Genomic DNA, 14,886 nt, shown 5'->3' on the forward strand with positions numbered 1-14,886 from the left:
CCCCGTGTCCCCCCCCCCGTGTCCCCCCCCCCCGTGTCCCCCCCTCCCCATGTCCCCCCCACGTCCCCCCCCCGTGTCCCCCCCCCGTGTCCCCCCCGTGTCCCCCCAGGTACCGCAGGTGTGACAGGATCGAGGCGCGCAAGCTGGAGCGGCTGGCCAGGAAAGGTGGGACGTATGGGGGGGGGACGTATGGGGGGGCCACGTATGGGGGGGCCACGTATGGGGGATGTATGGGGGGACATATGGGGGGCTATTGGGGGGGCTGTGGGGGGCTACAGGGGATGTATGGAGGGGGCTGTGGGGGACCTATAGGGGACGTATGGGGGCTATGGGGGATGGGGGGGGGGCTGTAGGGGATGTATGGGGGACATATGGGGGGCTGTGGGGGACCTATAGGAGATGTATGGGGGGACATGTGGGGGGCTACGGGGGATGTATGGGGGGACGTATGGGGGACGTATGGGGGGACGTATGGGGGGACGTATGGGGGGATGTACGGGGGATGTATGGGGGGATGTATGGGGGGGCTACAGGGGATGTATGGGGGGCTATGGGGGATGTATGGGGGGACGTATGGGGGACGTATGGGGGATGTATGGGGGATGTATGGGGGGATGTATGGGGGGGCTACAGGGGATGTATGGGGGGCTATGGGGGACGTATGGGGGGACGTATGGGGGACGTATGGGGGACGTATGGGGGATGTATGGGGGGGCTACAGGGGATGTATGGGGGGCTATGGGGGATGTATGGGGGGACATGTGGGGGACATATGGGGGATGTATGGGGGGCTACAGGGGATGTATGGGGGGACGTATGGGGGATGTATGGGGGATGTATGGGGGGGCTACAGGGGATGTATGGGGGGACGTATGGGGGGGCTGTGGGGAACTATAGGGGACATATGGGGGGCTATAGGGGAACCATAGAGGATGTATGGGGGGGGCTCTGGGGGATGTATGGGGGACCTATAGGGGGCCTACGGGGGCTAGAGAGGCTGTGGGGGACCTATAGGGAACCTATAGGGATTATGGGGGACCTACAGGGGTGTATAGGGGACCTATGGGGTCTATACAGAGCTCCTGGGGTTGATAGGGTATCTGGGGGGGCTATAGGTGACCTATGGGGGCTATAGGGAGCCCCAGGGGTTTATAGGGGCCGTAGGAAGCCATAGGAGTAAACAGGAAGCTATAGGAAGCCCCAGGAAGCTATAGGAAGCCCCAGGGGCCTATAGGGACCGTAAGAAGCTATAGGGAGCCATAGGAAACTACAGGGAGTCACAGAGCACTATAGAGCCCTATAGGGAACCTCGGGGGCCTATAGGGAGCCACAGGGGTCTATAGGGATCTATAGGAGTCACAGGGATCTATAGGAGTCACAGGAAGCCATGAGGGTCTATAGGGATCTATAGGGGTCTGTAGGGGCCACAGGGATCTATAGGAGTCTATAGGGAGCCACAGGGGTGTATAGGGGTCTATAGGGGGCACAGGGGTCTGTAGGGGTCACAGAGGTCTATAGGGGTCTATAGGGAGCCACAGGGGTCTATAGGGGTCAGAGAAATCTATAGGGATCTATAGGGGCCACAGGGGTCTATGGGGGTCTATAGGGGTCTATAGGGAGCCACAGGGGTCTGTAGGGATCAGAGCAATCTATAGCGATCTATAGGGGCCACAGGGGTCTATAGGGGCCACAGGGACCCACAGGGGTCTATGGGGCTCTATAGGGCTCTATAGGGCTCTATAGGGGTCTGTAGGGATCTGTAGGGATCTGTAGGGCTCTATAGGGGTCTGTAGGAGTCTGTAGGGATCTATAGGGGTCTATAGGGGTCTGTAGGGCTCTATAGGGGTCTCGGGGGTCTGTAGGGCTCTATAGGGGTCTGTAGGGCTCTATAGGGATCTATAGGGATCACAGGGAGCCACAGGGGTCTATAGGGGTTTACAGGGGTCTGTAGGGATCTGTAGGGGTCTGTAGGGATCTATAGGGCTCTATAGGGGTCTGTAGGGCTCTATAGGGGTCTGTAGGGATCTATAGGGCTCTATAGGGGTCTATAGGGGTCTGTAGAGCTCTGTAGGGCTCTATAGGGGTCTATAGGGCTCTATAGGGGTCTGTAGGGATCTATAGGGGTCTGTAGGGGTCTCGGGGCTCTATAGGGAGCCACAAGCATCTATAGGGGCCATAGAAGCCTATAGGGAGCCCGTGCCCCTCCCCCAACCCGCTGTCCCGGTGTCCCCTCCCCCTCCCCCCTCAGGTGTCCCCTCCCCCCTCAGGTGTCCCCTCCCCCCGTGACCCCTCCCCCCCAGGTGTCCCCTCCCCCCGTGACCCCTCCCCCCCTCCCCTCCCCCCGGCCACATGGTCCCCGAGCCGGGACGGGGACAGAGGGACAGGGACAGAGGTACGGGGGGGGGGGGGGGGATGGAGACACGCGTGGGGGGGGATGGACACGCGTGGGCGGGGGGGGGACACGAGGGGTGGGGGAGGGGGACATCGGGGGGGGTGGGGGAGGGGGACATCGGGGGGGGTGGGGACCCCCTGATTGTGTCCGTGTGTCCGTGTGTGTGTGACCCCCCCCACGCGTGTCCGTGTCCCCTCCCCCCAGGCCGGTGCCCCCCCCGCGTGACGCCGTGGGACTCGGAGGAGTCGGGGGAGGAGGGGACGGCGGGGGAGACGGCGGGGGACACGGCGGGGGACACGGGTGGGGGGGGGGACACGGGGGGGGGGGCGGACCCTCCCCCCACCCCCACCCCACGGAGATCGGGGAGACGCTGCCTGCGCCCACGGCCACGCCCCTGCGCCCCCCCCGCCTCACCCCCCTCCGAGGGGGACACGGGGGGGGCACCCCACGAGGGTGAGTGGGACACGGGGGGGGGGGGGGCGGACACGGGGGATGGGGGGAGACGGGACACGCGTGACACAGGCGAGTGGGTGCGGGGAGACGCGTGTGACGTGGGACACGCGTGACGCAGGTGAGTGGGTGTGGGGACGCGTGCGACGCAGGTGGGGGACGCGTGACACGGGGGGACGTGACACGAGTGGGTGTGGGGACACGCATGACGCGGGGGGACACGTGTGACGCAGGTGGGGGGACGTGTGACGTGGGACACGCGTGACACAGGTGAGTGGGTGCGGGGATGCGTGTGATGGGGACACGTGTGACACGGGTGGGGACACGTGTGACACGGGTGAGTGGACGGGGACATGTGTGGCACGGGACACGTGTGACACAAGTGGGTGTGGGGACACGTGTGACGTGGGGGACATGTGTGATGCAGGTGGGGGACGTGGGGGGATGTGTGACACAGTTGAGTGGGTGTGGGGACACGTGTGACGGGGAGACGTGACACGGGGGACATGTGACACGAGTGGGTGTGGGGACACGTGTGACGGGGACACGTGTGACGCAGGTGGGGGATGTGGGGACACGTGGCGTGGCACACGTGTGACGCAGGTGAGTGGGTGTGGGGACACGTGACACGGGGACACGTGTGACGCAGGTGAGGGGACGTGTGGGGACGTGTGACACAGGTGAGTGGGTGTGGGGACATGTGTGACATGAGAGGACACGCGTGACAGGCGGGGGGACGTGGGGACACGTGAGGGACACGTGACGTGGGTGTGTGGGGGACATGAGGGGCGTGTGACGCAGGTGAGTGGGTGTGGGGACACGCGTGACACAGGTGGGGGGACGTGGGGTGACGTGGGGACACGTGTGACAGGCGGGGACACGTGTGACACGGACATGTGTTACAGGTGAGTGTGGGGACACGTGGGTGACGATACGTGGCACAGGGACACACGTGTGACGGGGTGTGGGGACACGTGTGACATGGGGGGACGTGTGTGACGTGGAGACACGGGACACGTGTGACACAGCTGAGTGGACGTGGGGACCCGTGTGACACGTGGTGGGGGGGATGTGGGGACGCGTGTGACATGAGGGGCCACGTGACGTGGTGACACACGTGACACGGGTGGGGGATGTGAGGACACGTGTGACGTGGGGACACATGTGATGTGGGGACACGTGTGATGTGGACATGTGACACGGGTGGGGGGATGTGGGGACACGTGTGACACGTGTGACATGGACATGTGACACGGGGGATGTGAGGACACGTGTGACATGGGGGTACGACCCATGTGACGCAGGTGAGTGCACACGGGGGGTGACACGCGTGACGCGCATGACACGCATGACGCGCGGTGTGTGTCCCCTCCCCCGGTGTCACCCACTGTCCCCTCCCCCCCCCCCCACCCAGAGGTGCCCCCCGAGGCGGAGGAGCCCCCCCGGCCGCGCCGCGCCCCCCTCCAGCCCCTCCTGCAGCTTCGGGCCCGGCGACGGCACCCAAAGGTGGGGGGGCACCCATGGGTGGGGGGGGCAAATATGGGTGGGGGGGATGACCCGTGTGGGGGTTGGGGGGCACCTATGGGTGGGGGGGACACCTGGGAGTGAGGAGGGGGGCAGGTTGGAGCACCCATGGGTGGGGGGGATACCAGTGGGTGGGGGGCACCCATGGGTGGGGATCACCCATGGGTGGGGATCCGTGGTGATTGGGGGGGCAGGTTGGAGGAATCATGGGGGGCACCCATGGGTGGGGGGGAAATATGGGTGGGGGGAGCACCCATGGGTGGGGTGGCAGGGTCCAAGGGTGCCTAGGAGGGGGCAGTTAGGGGTGCGGGGGGCACCCATGGGTGGGGGGGCACCCACGGGGTTGTGACACTTTCCCCTTTCTCCCCCCCCCCCCAGGAGTGGGGCCCCCCCGGCACCCTGGGGCCCCCCCAAAACGGGTGGTCGGGGAAGGGCCGGCCCAGCGACGGGGTGCACCGCCTGCGGGTCGACTTCAAGGTGGGGACCCCCCCCCCCCCAGGGCACCCCAAAACTCCCAGGAGCTCCCCTCAGCACCCCAAAACCCCAGGGACCCCCTCCAGGGCACCCCCAAACCCTGACACCCCCCCCAGAGCACCCCAAAAACCCCTGGGGGACCCCTCAGGACCCCCCAAAACTGTTGGGGCACCCCCCAAACCCTGACACCCCCCCAGGGCACCCCAAAACCCCCTGGACCTCCCTGCCCCCCCCCCCCCCGCACCCTAAGCCCCGCCCCTTCCCTGCAAAGCCCCGCCCCTTCCTCAAACCCCGCCCCCAGCCCCTCAAACCCCGCCCCCTTCCCGCAAAGCCCCGCCCCCAGCAGCCCAAGCTCCGCCCCCACACTTCGGGGGGGGCATCTATAGGGGGTGCTGAGGCCCCGCCCCCATCTATAGGGGTGGCAGTTGGGGGGGGGCCTATAGGGAATTGGGGGCGGGATCTATAGGGGTCACTGCCTATGGGGTCAGGATCTATAGGGGTCAGTTCTATAGGGGTCAGGATCTATAGGGGTCACTGCCTATAGGGGTCAGTTCTATAGGGGTCACTGCCTATGGGGGTCAGGATCTATAGGGGTCAGGATCTATAGGGGTCACTGCCTATAGGGGTCACTGCCTATAGGGGTCAGTTCTATAGGGGTCACTGCCTATGGGGGTCAGGATCTATAGGGGTCAGTTCTATAGGGGTCAGGATCTATAGGGGTCACTGCCTATAGGGGTCAGTTCTATAGGGGTCAGTTCTATAGGGGTCACTGCCTATGGGGGTCAGGATCTATAGGGGTCAGGATCTATAGGGGTCACTGCCTATAGGGGTCAGTTCTATAGGGGTCAGTTCTATAGGGGTCACTGCCTATGGGGGTCAGGATCTATAGGGGTCAGGATCTATAGGGGTCACTGCCTATGGGGTCAGGATCTATAGGGGTCAGGATCTATAGGGGTCACTGCCTATAGGGGTCAGTTCTATAGGGGTCATTGCCTATAGGGGTCAGGATCTATAGGGGTCACCATATATAGGGGTTCCCCCCCCCAATCTATAGGGGTGGCAGTTGGGGGGGCCTATAGGGAATTGGGGGGGGATCTATAGGGGTCAGGATCTATAGGGGTCACTGCCTATAGGGGTCAGGATCTATAGGGGTCAGTTCTATAGGGGTCAGGATCTATAGGGGTCACTGCCCATAGGGGTCAGTTCTATAGGGGTCATTGCCTATAGGGGTCAGGATCTATAGGGGTCACCATATATAGGGGTTCCCCCCCCAATCTATAGGGGTGGCAGTTGGGGGGGCCTATAGGGAATTGGGGGGGGATCTATAGGGGTCAGGATCTATAGGGGTCACTGCCTATAGGGGTCAGGATCTATAGGGGTCAGTTCTATAGGGGTCAGGATCTATAGGGGTTACTGCCTATAGGGGTCATTGCCTATAGGCGTCATTGCCTATAGGGGTCATTGCCTATAGGGGTCAGGATCTATAGGGGTTCCCCATATATAGGGGTTCCCCCCCCAATCTATAGGGGTGGCAGTTGGGGGGGCCTATAGGGAATTGGGGGGGATCTATAGGGAATTGGGGGGGGATCTATAGGGGTCAGGATCTATAGGGGTCAGTTCTATAGGGGTCACCATATATAGGGGTTCCCCCCAATCTATAGGGGTGGCAGTTGTGGGATTTGGGGGGACCTATAGGGAATTGGGGGGGGGATCTATAGGGGTCATTCCCTATAGGGGTCAGGATCTATAGGGGTCAGTTCTATAGGGGTCACCATATATAGGGGTTCCCCCCCCAATCTATAGGGGTGGCAGTTGGGGGGACCTATAGGGAATTGGGGGGGGATCTATAGGGGTCTCCTTGGGGTGTGTGTAGGAGTTGTTACCTATAGGGGTCAGGATCTATAGGAGTCAGTATCTATAGAGATCAGGATCTATAGAAGTAAGTATAGGGGCAAAGATCTATAGGGGTCAGTGCCTATAGGGGTCAGGATCTATAGGGGTCAGTACCTATAGCGATCAGTGTTTATAGGAGCAAGGATCTATAGGAATAAGTATCTATAGGGGTCAGTGTCTATAGGTGGTGATATCTATAGGGATCGCTATCTATAGGGGTCAGCATGTATAGAGTTCATAGTCTATAGGGATCCCCATCTATAGGCTACAGTCTATAGGCAGCAGCGTCTGGCTGTTGTCCCCTATAGGAGTCATTCTGTATAGGCGTTACTGTCTATAGGAGCCGGTGCCTATAGAAACCATAATCTATAGGGATCACCATCTACGTGGATCAGCGCGTATGGAAATCACCATCTGTAGAAGTTGCCGTCTATAGGTGTCAGTATCTATAGGGAGCACCATCTATAGGCAGCACGATCTATAGGCATCAGTGTCTATACAGCTCACAACCTATAGGAGTCGTTATTTATAGCGCTCGGTGCGTCTGGGAAGCACCATCTATAGGGCTCAGTGCCTATAGGCGTTACCATCTATAGGCGCTGGTATCTATAGCTGTCATCAGCTATAGGTGTGTCTATAGGTGTCCCCCTCCATCTATAGGTGTCCCCCCCATCTATAGGTGTCCCCCTCCATCTATAGGTGTCCCCCCCATCTATAGGTGTCCCTCTCTATCTATAGGTGTCCCCCCCATCTATAGGTGTCCTTTCCATCTATAGGTGTCCCCCTCCCATCTATAGGTGTCCCCCTCCATCTATAGGTGTCCCCCCCATCTATAGGTGTCCCTCTCTATCTATAGGTGTCCCCCCCATCTATAGGTGTCCCCCCCCATCTATAGGTGTCCCTCTCTATCTATAGGTGTCCCTCTGTATCTATAGGTGTCCCCCCATCTATAGGTGTCCCCCCATCTATAGGTGTCCCTCTCCATCTATAGGTGTCCCCCTCCCATCTATAGGTGTCCCTCTCCATCTATAGGTGTCCCTCTCCATCTATAGGTGTCCCCCTCCCATCTATAGGTGTTCCCCCCCCATCTATAGGTGTTCCCCTCCATCTATAGGTGTCCCTCTCCATCTATAGGTGTTCCCTCCATCTATAGGTGTCCCAGTTATGGTGCTATTTGGGGGGTGATCTCCATAGGGGACTTGGGGGGGGGGGGGGCGCGTGTGTCAATCCTTGGGGGTCCCCTATAGAACCCCCTATAGAACCCCCTATAGAACCCCCTATAGAATCCTTGGCGGGGGGGGGGCGGCTGCGTTCGCACAAGACGTGGGGGTGGGGGGAGATTTTGGACCTTCCCCCCACCTATAGGGGTGTCCCCCACCTATAGGGGGTTTCCCCCTATTTACAGGGGGGGTGGGGGGTGTCCCCTCCCCCTATAGATTCTATAGGTTCCCCCCCCCCCCGCAGGAGGACTGCGCCCTGGAGAACGTCTGGCTCATGGGGGGGCTCAGCATCGTCTCCTCCGTCCCCGTCACCGCCCCCCTCGTCTGCCTCCTCTGCGCCAGCAAGGGCCTGCACGAGGTCAGCGGGGGGCGGGGGGGGCACCCCAAAAATCTGCCCCACCCCCACACCCCCCCCCCCCGGGGTGGGACCCCAAAAGTTCCGGGAATGCCCCAAAAATCTGCTCCCCCCCCAAAGCTTTGCGTTTGTCATTGAAGATTTGGGGACACACCCCCCCCCCCCCCGCAGGGATCTGGGACCCCCCCCAAAATCTGGGGGCACCCCAAAAATATTGGGGGGGGCACCCCAAAAATCTGCCCCACCCCCCCCGGGGTGGGGGGACCTCAGAAGCTCTGGGAACGCCCCAAAAATCTGCTCCCCCCCCCCCCCCCCCGACTTTGGGTTTGTCATTGAAAATTTGGGACCCGGGGGGGGGGGGGGGGTCAGATGGGGGGGGCGGGGGGTCAGATGGGGGAGGGGCACCCCTCCCCCCATCACCGCCCCCCCAGCCCCAAGGGGGGGGAGGGGCAGGTGGGGGGGAGGGGCGCCCCTCCCTCACTCCCCCCCCCCCCCAAGCTGGGGGTGTGCTGGGTGGGGGATGGGCGGGTGTAAGGGGGGATGGGGGGGGATGGGGGGGGGATGGGGTGATGCCGCCCCCCCCCCCCCACTGCCCCTCCCCCCCCAAGCTGGGGGTGTGCTGGGTGGGGGATGGGCAGTTATAGCGGGGAATGGGGGGTTATGGGGGGTGATGGGGTGATGCCGCCCCTCCCCCCCCCCCTCACTGCCCCTCCCCCCCCCAGCTCGTGCTGTGCCAGGTGTGCTGCCAGCCCTTCCACGCCTTCTGCCTGGGGGTGGGGGAGGGGCCGGGCCCGGGCCAGGCCGAGGGTTGGTGCTGCCGGCGCTGCAAAACCTGTCACGTGTGCGGGAGGAGGGGGAGGCCCGCCAAGGTGGGGGAGGGGCGGGGGGGGATGGGGGATGGAGGGGGGAGGGGGGATGGAGGGGGGACATGGGGGGAGGGGGAGAGTGGGGGAGGGGGATGGGTGGGGGGGGGCAGTGGGGGGATGGGGAGTGGGGGATGGGAGACACGGGGGGGGGGATGGGGGAGGGGGGACATGGGGATGGTGGGGGGGGGGGGGATGGGGGCAGTGGGGGGGTGGATGGGGAGGGGGATAGTGGGGGAGGGGCAGTGGGGGGAGGGGGGGCAGTGGGGGGATGGGAGATGTGGGGGGATGGGGATGGTGGGGGATGGGGCAGTGGGGGAGGGGTGAGGACATGGGGGGGATGGGGCAGTGGGGGGCTGCGGGGGAGGGGAGACGTGGGACACTGGGGGGGGGTGGGGGGATGGGAGCTCGGGGGTGACGGGGACAAGGTGGGGGAGGGGCGGCCCTGGGCACCCATGGGTGGGGGAGGGGCCCAGCGCTGACCCCTGGGAGGGGGGGTCGGGGGGGTCGCAGCCGCTGCTGGAATGTTCCCGCTGCCGCCGCTGCTTCCACCCGGCCTGTCTGGGGCCCAGCGCCCCCCCCCCCGCCGCCACGCCCCCTGGGTGAGCACCCATGGGTGGGGGGGGCACCCATGGGTGGGGGGGGGCACCTATGGGTGGGGGGCACACCTACGGGGGGGAGGGGGAACCATGGGAGGGGGAGCTATGGGGGGAGGGGAGCACCCGTCGGGGGGGGGGAGGTGCGAGGGGGGAGCACCCATGGGGGGGAGGGGCACCCATGGGTGGGGGGTGGACCCATTAGAGGGAGGGAAGAAGGGGGAGGGGGAACTATGGGGGGAGGGGGGCACCCGTGGGTGGGGGGAGGGGGATGTCATGGGTCGGGGGGGGGCAGCACCCATGGGTGGGGGTAGTCATTGGGGGGGGTGAGGGGAGCACCCATGGGTGGTGGGAGGAGGATGTCGTGGGTGGGGGGGCACCCATGGGTGGGGGGTCAGCACCCGTGGGTGGGGGTAGTCATTGAGGGGGGTGAGCACCCATGGGGGGGGCACCCATTGGGCGAGCACTCGCATTCGCGGGGGATGCGCGGGGTGGGGGGCACCCAGGGGCGCGTGTGGGGAGCACCCATGGGTGGGGGGCACCCACTGACCCTCCCCTCCCCCGCAGCTGTGCTGGGGGTGCGCGCGGTGCCGGAGCTGTGGGGCGACGCCGGGACGGGGGGGGGAACCCGAGTGGGTGCCCCAGGACGGGCTGTGCCCCCCCTGCACCCGCCTCTGCCGGCCCGGTGAGGGGGCTGAGGGTGCTGGGGGGGGCAGTGGGTGCTGGGGGGGGAGTATGGGTGCTGGGGGGGGAATGTGGGTGCTGGGGGGGGCTATGGGTGCTGGGGGGGGGAGTGTGGGTGCTGGGGGGGGGCTGAGGGTGCTGGGGGGGGCAATGGGTGCTGGGGGGGGCTATGGGTGCTGGGGGGGCAATGGGTGCTGGGGGGGCTATGGGTGCTGGGGGGGCAATGGGTGCTGGGGGGGCAGTGGGTGCTGGGGGGGCAATGGGTGCTGGGGGGGCAGTGGGTGCTGGGGGGGGCTATGGGTGCTGGGGGGGCAATGGGTGCTGGGGGGGCTATGGGTGCTGGGGGGGCAATGGGTGCTGGGGGGGGAGTGTGGGTGCTGGGGGGGCAATGGGTGCTGGGGGGGCAGTGGGTGCTGGGGGGGCAATGGGTGCTGGGGGGGGGCTATGGGTGCTGGGGGGGCAATGGGTGCTGGGGGGGCAGTGGGTGCTGGGGGGGCTATGGGTGCGGGGGGGGGTTGTGGGTGCTGGGGTGGCCCTGAGGGTGCTGGGGAGGGTGTACGGGTGCTGGGAGGGGTGCTATGGGTGCTGAGCCCCCCCTTCCCCCCCCCCCATCAGGGTGCTGCCCCGTCTGCACCCGCGGGGTGGGGGGGGGCACCCGCAAGGAGGAGGAGGAGGAGGAGGGGGGGGAGGAAGAGGAGGAGGAGGAGGAAGGCGAAGGGCGACCCCCCCGCTGCCCCCGCTGCCGCCGCCGCGCCCCCACCCAGCGCCCGGAGGGTGCGTGGGGGCACCCATGGGTGGGGGGGGCACCTGTGTATGGGGGGGGGAGCACCCATGGGTGGGCTCTAGGGCACCCTAGATTGTTACAGGGCACCCACGGGTGGGGGGGGGAGCACCCATGTACAGGCTATAGGGCCCCGTAGGTTGCTGGGGAGCACCCATGGGTGGGTGGGGGGCACCCATGGGTGGGGGGGCAGCACCCATGGGTGGGCTACGGGGCACCCTAGATTGCTACAGGGCAGCCATGGGTGGGGGGGAGCACCCATGGGTGGGCTGTAGGGCACCCCAGATTGGGATGGAGCACCCATGGGTGGGCTGTGGGGCACCTATGTTTACTATAGGGCACCCTAGATTGCTACAGGGCACCCATGGGTGGGGGGGAGCACCCATGGGTGTGCTATGGGGCACCCATATTTACTATAGGGCACTCCAGATAGGTGGGGGGCACCCATGGGTGGGGGGCACCCATTGGGGGACTGTGGAGCACCCACGGGTGGGTTATAGAGCATTCTAGGTTGCTGGAGGGCACCCATGGGTGGGGGTGGGCACCCATGGGTGGGCTCTAGGGTGGCCATGTTTGCTATGGGGTAGTCGTGAGGGGACTCAGGGGCACCCATGGGTGACGCGTGTCACCCTGGGGTGCTGATGGGTCGTGTCCCCCCCCACCCAGAGGAGCGCTGGGAGCTGCGGGTGCTGCCGGGGGAGGGTGCTGCGGGGGCCCTGCAGGGGGCGCTGCGCAGGGTGCTGGGGGGGCTCCTGCGCTCCCCCCACGGCCCCCCCCTGCTCCGCTGCCAGCAGGTACCGCCCGGGCACCCATGGGTGGGGGGGGCACCCATGGTGTGGGAGGGACACGGGGACCCAGGGGTGGGGGTGGGGGACGGGCATCTGGGGGCACCCATGGGTGGGGGGGGCACCCATGGGTGGGGGAGACATGGGGGCCCAGGAGTGGGAACAGGTATCTGGGGGCACCCATGGGTGGGGGGGGCACCCATAGGGGAAGGGGGACATGGGGACCCAGGGGCGGGGGCGGAATGGGTATCTGGGGGCACCCATGGGTGGAGAGGCATGGGGGGGGGCACCCATGGGTGGGTGGCACCCATTGGGGGGGGGACACACCTGTGGGAGGGGTCACACCCAGGGGCACCCATGGGTGGGGGGATAAGACCCAAGGGGAAAATGTGGGTGGGGGGCACCCATGGGTGCCAAAGGATCTGGATAAAGGGGGGACCCAGGTATCTGGGGGGCACCCATGGGTGGGGGATATGCACACCTGGGTGCTGACCCCTCACCCCCCACCCAGTGCCCCCCCGGGGGGGGGGGGAAGTTGCACCCAGGACCCTGCGACTTGGGTGCTGTCGGGGCCCTGCTGGAGGGCGGCCACTACAGCTCCGTGGTGAGGGGGCACCCATTGGTGCTGGGGGGGGGCACCCATGGGTGGGGGGGGTGGGGAGAACTGGGGGAGGGGGGGATTGGGGGCTGGGGGGGGTGGGGGAGCTTGGCGGGGGGGTTAGAGGCATTGGGGGGGCACCCATGGGTGCTTGGGGGGGGCACCTGTGGGTGATGGGTTGGAGGCGCACCCATGGGTGCTGGGTGTTGTCTCATGGGTGCTCATGGAGCTTGGGGGGGCTGGGGGGCACCCGTGGGTGCCTGAGGTGGGGGCTGAGGGGTGGAGGGGGCACCCATGGGTGCTGGGGGGGTGTCTCATGGGTGCTGAGGGGGGGAGCCATGGGCGATCGGGGGGCACCCATGGGTGCTGGGGGTCCCATGGGTGCGCTGCAGCAGGGCTTCAGCGAGGACGTGGTGGGGGTGCTGCTGCGGGGGGGGGGCGGGGGGGGGCCCCCCCGATGACGACAGCGGCGGCGGCGCCCGGGAGCTCTTCATCCAGGTACGGGGTGGGTGGGGGGCACCCATGGGTGGGGGGGGGCACCTATAGGGTGGAGAGAATTACGTGGGAGGAGCACCCATGGGTGGGTGGGGCGTGGGGGGTGTTTATGGGGGAGGGGAGCAACCCATTGGGGGGGGGCACCTGTGGGTGGGGGGGGCACCCATTGGGTGGGGGGCACCCATGGGTGGGTGGGGAACCCATAAGGAGGGGTTACCCATGGGTGGGGGCTGTGGGGGGTGTCCCTGGGGAAGGGGGGGGAGCACCCATGGGTGGGGGGAAGCACCCATTGGGGGTGGGCACCCATGAGGGAGGCACCCATGGGTGGGGAGGAGCACCCATGGGTGGGGGGGAGCCACCCGTAAGGAGGGGTTACTGCTGGAAAAGGGGGGCACTTTTGGGGGGGGGCACTTTTTGGGCGGTACCCATGGGTGGGTATGAGCACCCATGGGTGGGGGGAGCACCAGTGGGTGGGTGGGGTGATGACGGAGCACCCATGGGTGCCCCCCCCCCCCAGCTGATGGTGGGTGCCTTCCCCTGGTTTGACATCCGGGACCCCAAACGCTGGCGGCCCCCCGGGACCGGGGGGGTCCCCAAGTGAGTGGGGGGGGAGTTGGGGTGCGGGGGGGGGTCCCATGGGTGCTGGGGGGGGTGTTGGGGTGCGGGGGGGTCCCATGGGTGTTTTGGGGGGTCCCAGGGGGGTTTGGGGGGGTCCGGGGGGGGGTGTTGGGGTTTGGGGGGGTCCCATGGGTGCTGGGGGGGTTGGAGGGGGTTGGGGGTGCGGGGGGGTCCCATGGGTGTTTTGGGGGGTTCTGGGGGGGGGATGGGGTGCGGGGGGATGTTGGGGGGGTCCCCAGGGGGGTTTTGGGGTGCAGGGTGGGGGTTGGGGGGTCCCCGTTGTGTTTGGGGGTGCTCACCCCCCACCCCACCCCCCCCCCCAGCGGGCTGCTCCCCCAGGCCGTGCTGCCCCCCTCGGCCGATCACACCTACGCCCAGTGGCGCCCGGAGCCCCCCCAGCCCCCCGGTGAGGGGGAGGGGCAAGGGGGGGGAGGGGCAATGTGGGGGGAGGGGCAACGGGGCAACGGGGGAGGGGCAATGGGGGAAGGGGAATGGGGGAGGGGCAATGTGGGGAGGGGCAATATGGGGGGCAATGGGGGAGGGGCATTGTGGGGGGAGGGGCACCGGGGAGGGGCACTGGGGGGCGATGTGGGGGGAGGGGCAATGAGGGGGGAGGGGCAATGGGGGAGGGGCAATGGGGGCAATGGTAATGGGGGAGGGGCAATGTGGAGGAGGGGCAACATGGGGCAATGGGGGGAGGGGCATTGTGGGGGGAGGGGCACCGGGAAGCAACGGGGGGGAGGGGCAATGTGGGGGGAGGGGCACGGGGGAGGGGAACCGAGGGGGGAGGGGCATATGGGGGAGGGGCACCCAGGTGCCCTTTGGGGGTGGGGGGAGGGGCACCCACGTTCTTGGGGGGGGTGGGTGGGTGTCCCCTTTGGGGGGAGGGGCGGCCTGGGGGTGGGGGGAGGGGTTCACTGGGGGGGGGAGGGGCACCCGGGTCCCCTGGGTGTGCCCCCCCCTTCCCCCCCCGACCCCTCCCCCACTGACCCCTCCCCCCACTGACCCCTCCCCCCAGGCGCCCCGGGGGCGGAGCCAGCGGTGCCGAAGGCGGCGGGGGGGGGAGGGGCGGACGAGCGCCAGTGCGCCCTGTGCCTGCAGTGCGGGGACGCGCCCTGCCAGGTGGGGGAGGGGCGGGGGGGTCAGGGTGGGGGGTGC

At 66.4% G+C, this 14,886-nt stretch overlaps 1 protein-coding gene across 1 annotated transcript in view; it reads left to right on the top strand.

Annotated features, from left to right (window-relative positions):
- The window catches only part of KMT2B (lysine methyltransferase 2B), a 42,585-nt gene that overhangs the window by 10,637 nt on the left and 17,062 nt on the right, over positions 1 to 14,886 (top strand). Inside the window, 15 exon segments of the mRNA XM_054804800.1 lie at positions 110 to 165; positions 2,597 to 2,845; positions 4,257 to 4,348; positions 4,745 to 4,843; positions 8,198 to 8,311; positions 9,031 to 9,177; positions 9,685 to 9,773; positions 10,335 to 10,452; positions 11,067 to 11,225; positions 11,899 to 12,026; positions 12,529 to 12,621; positions 13,008 to 13,113; positions 13,628 to 13,707; positions 14,052 to 14,134; positions 14,747 to 14,850. Of these exon segments, the coding sequence (XP_054660775.1) occupies positions 110 to 165; positions 2,597 to 2,845; positions 4,257 to 4,348; positions 4,745 to 4,843; positions 8,198 to 8,311; positions 9,031 to 9,177; positions 9,685 to 9,773; positions 10,335 to 10,452; positions 11,067 to 11,225; positions 11,899 to 12,026; positions 12,529 to 12,621; positions 13,008 to 13,113; positions 13,628 to 13,707; positions 14,052 to 14,134; positions 14,747 to 14,850 (1,717 nt within the window).

Source organism: Grus americana, chromosome 27 (genome assembly GCF_028858705.1).
Source record: "Grus americana isolate bGruAme1 chromosome 27, bGruAme1.mat, whole genome shotgun sequence".
NCBI classification, from domain to species: domain Eukaryota; kingdom Metazoa; phylum Chordata; class Aves; order Gruiformes; family Gruidae; genus Grus; species Grus americana.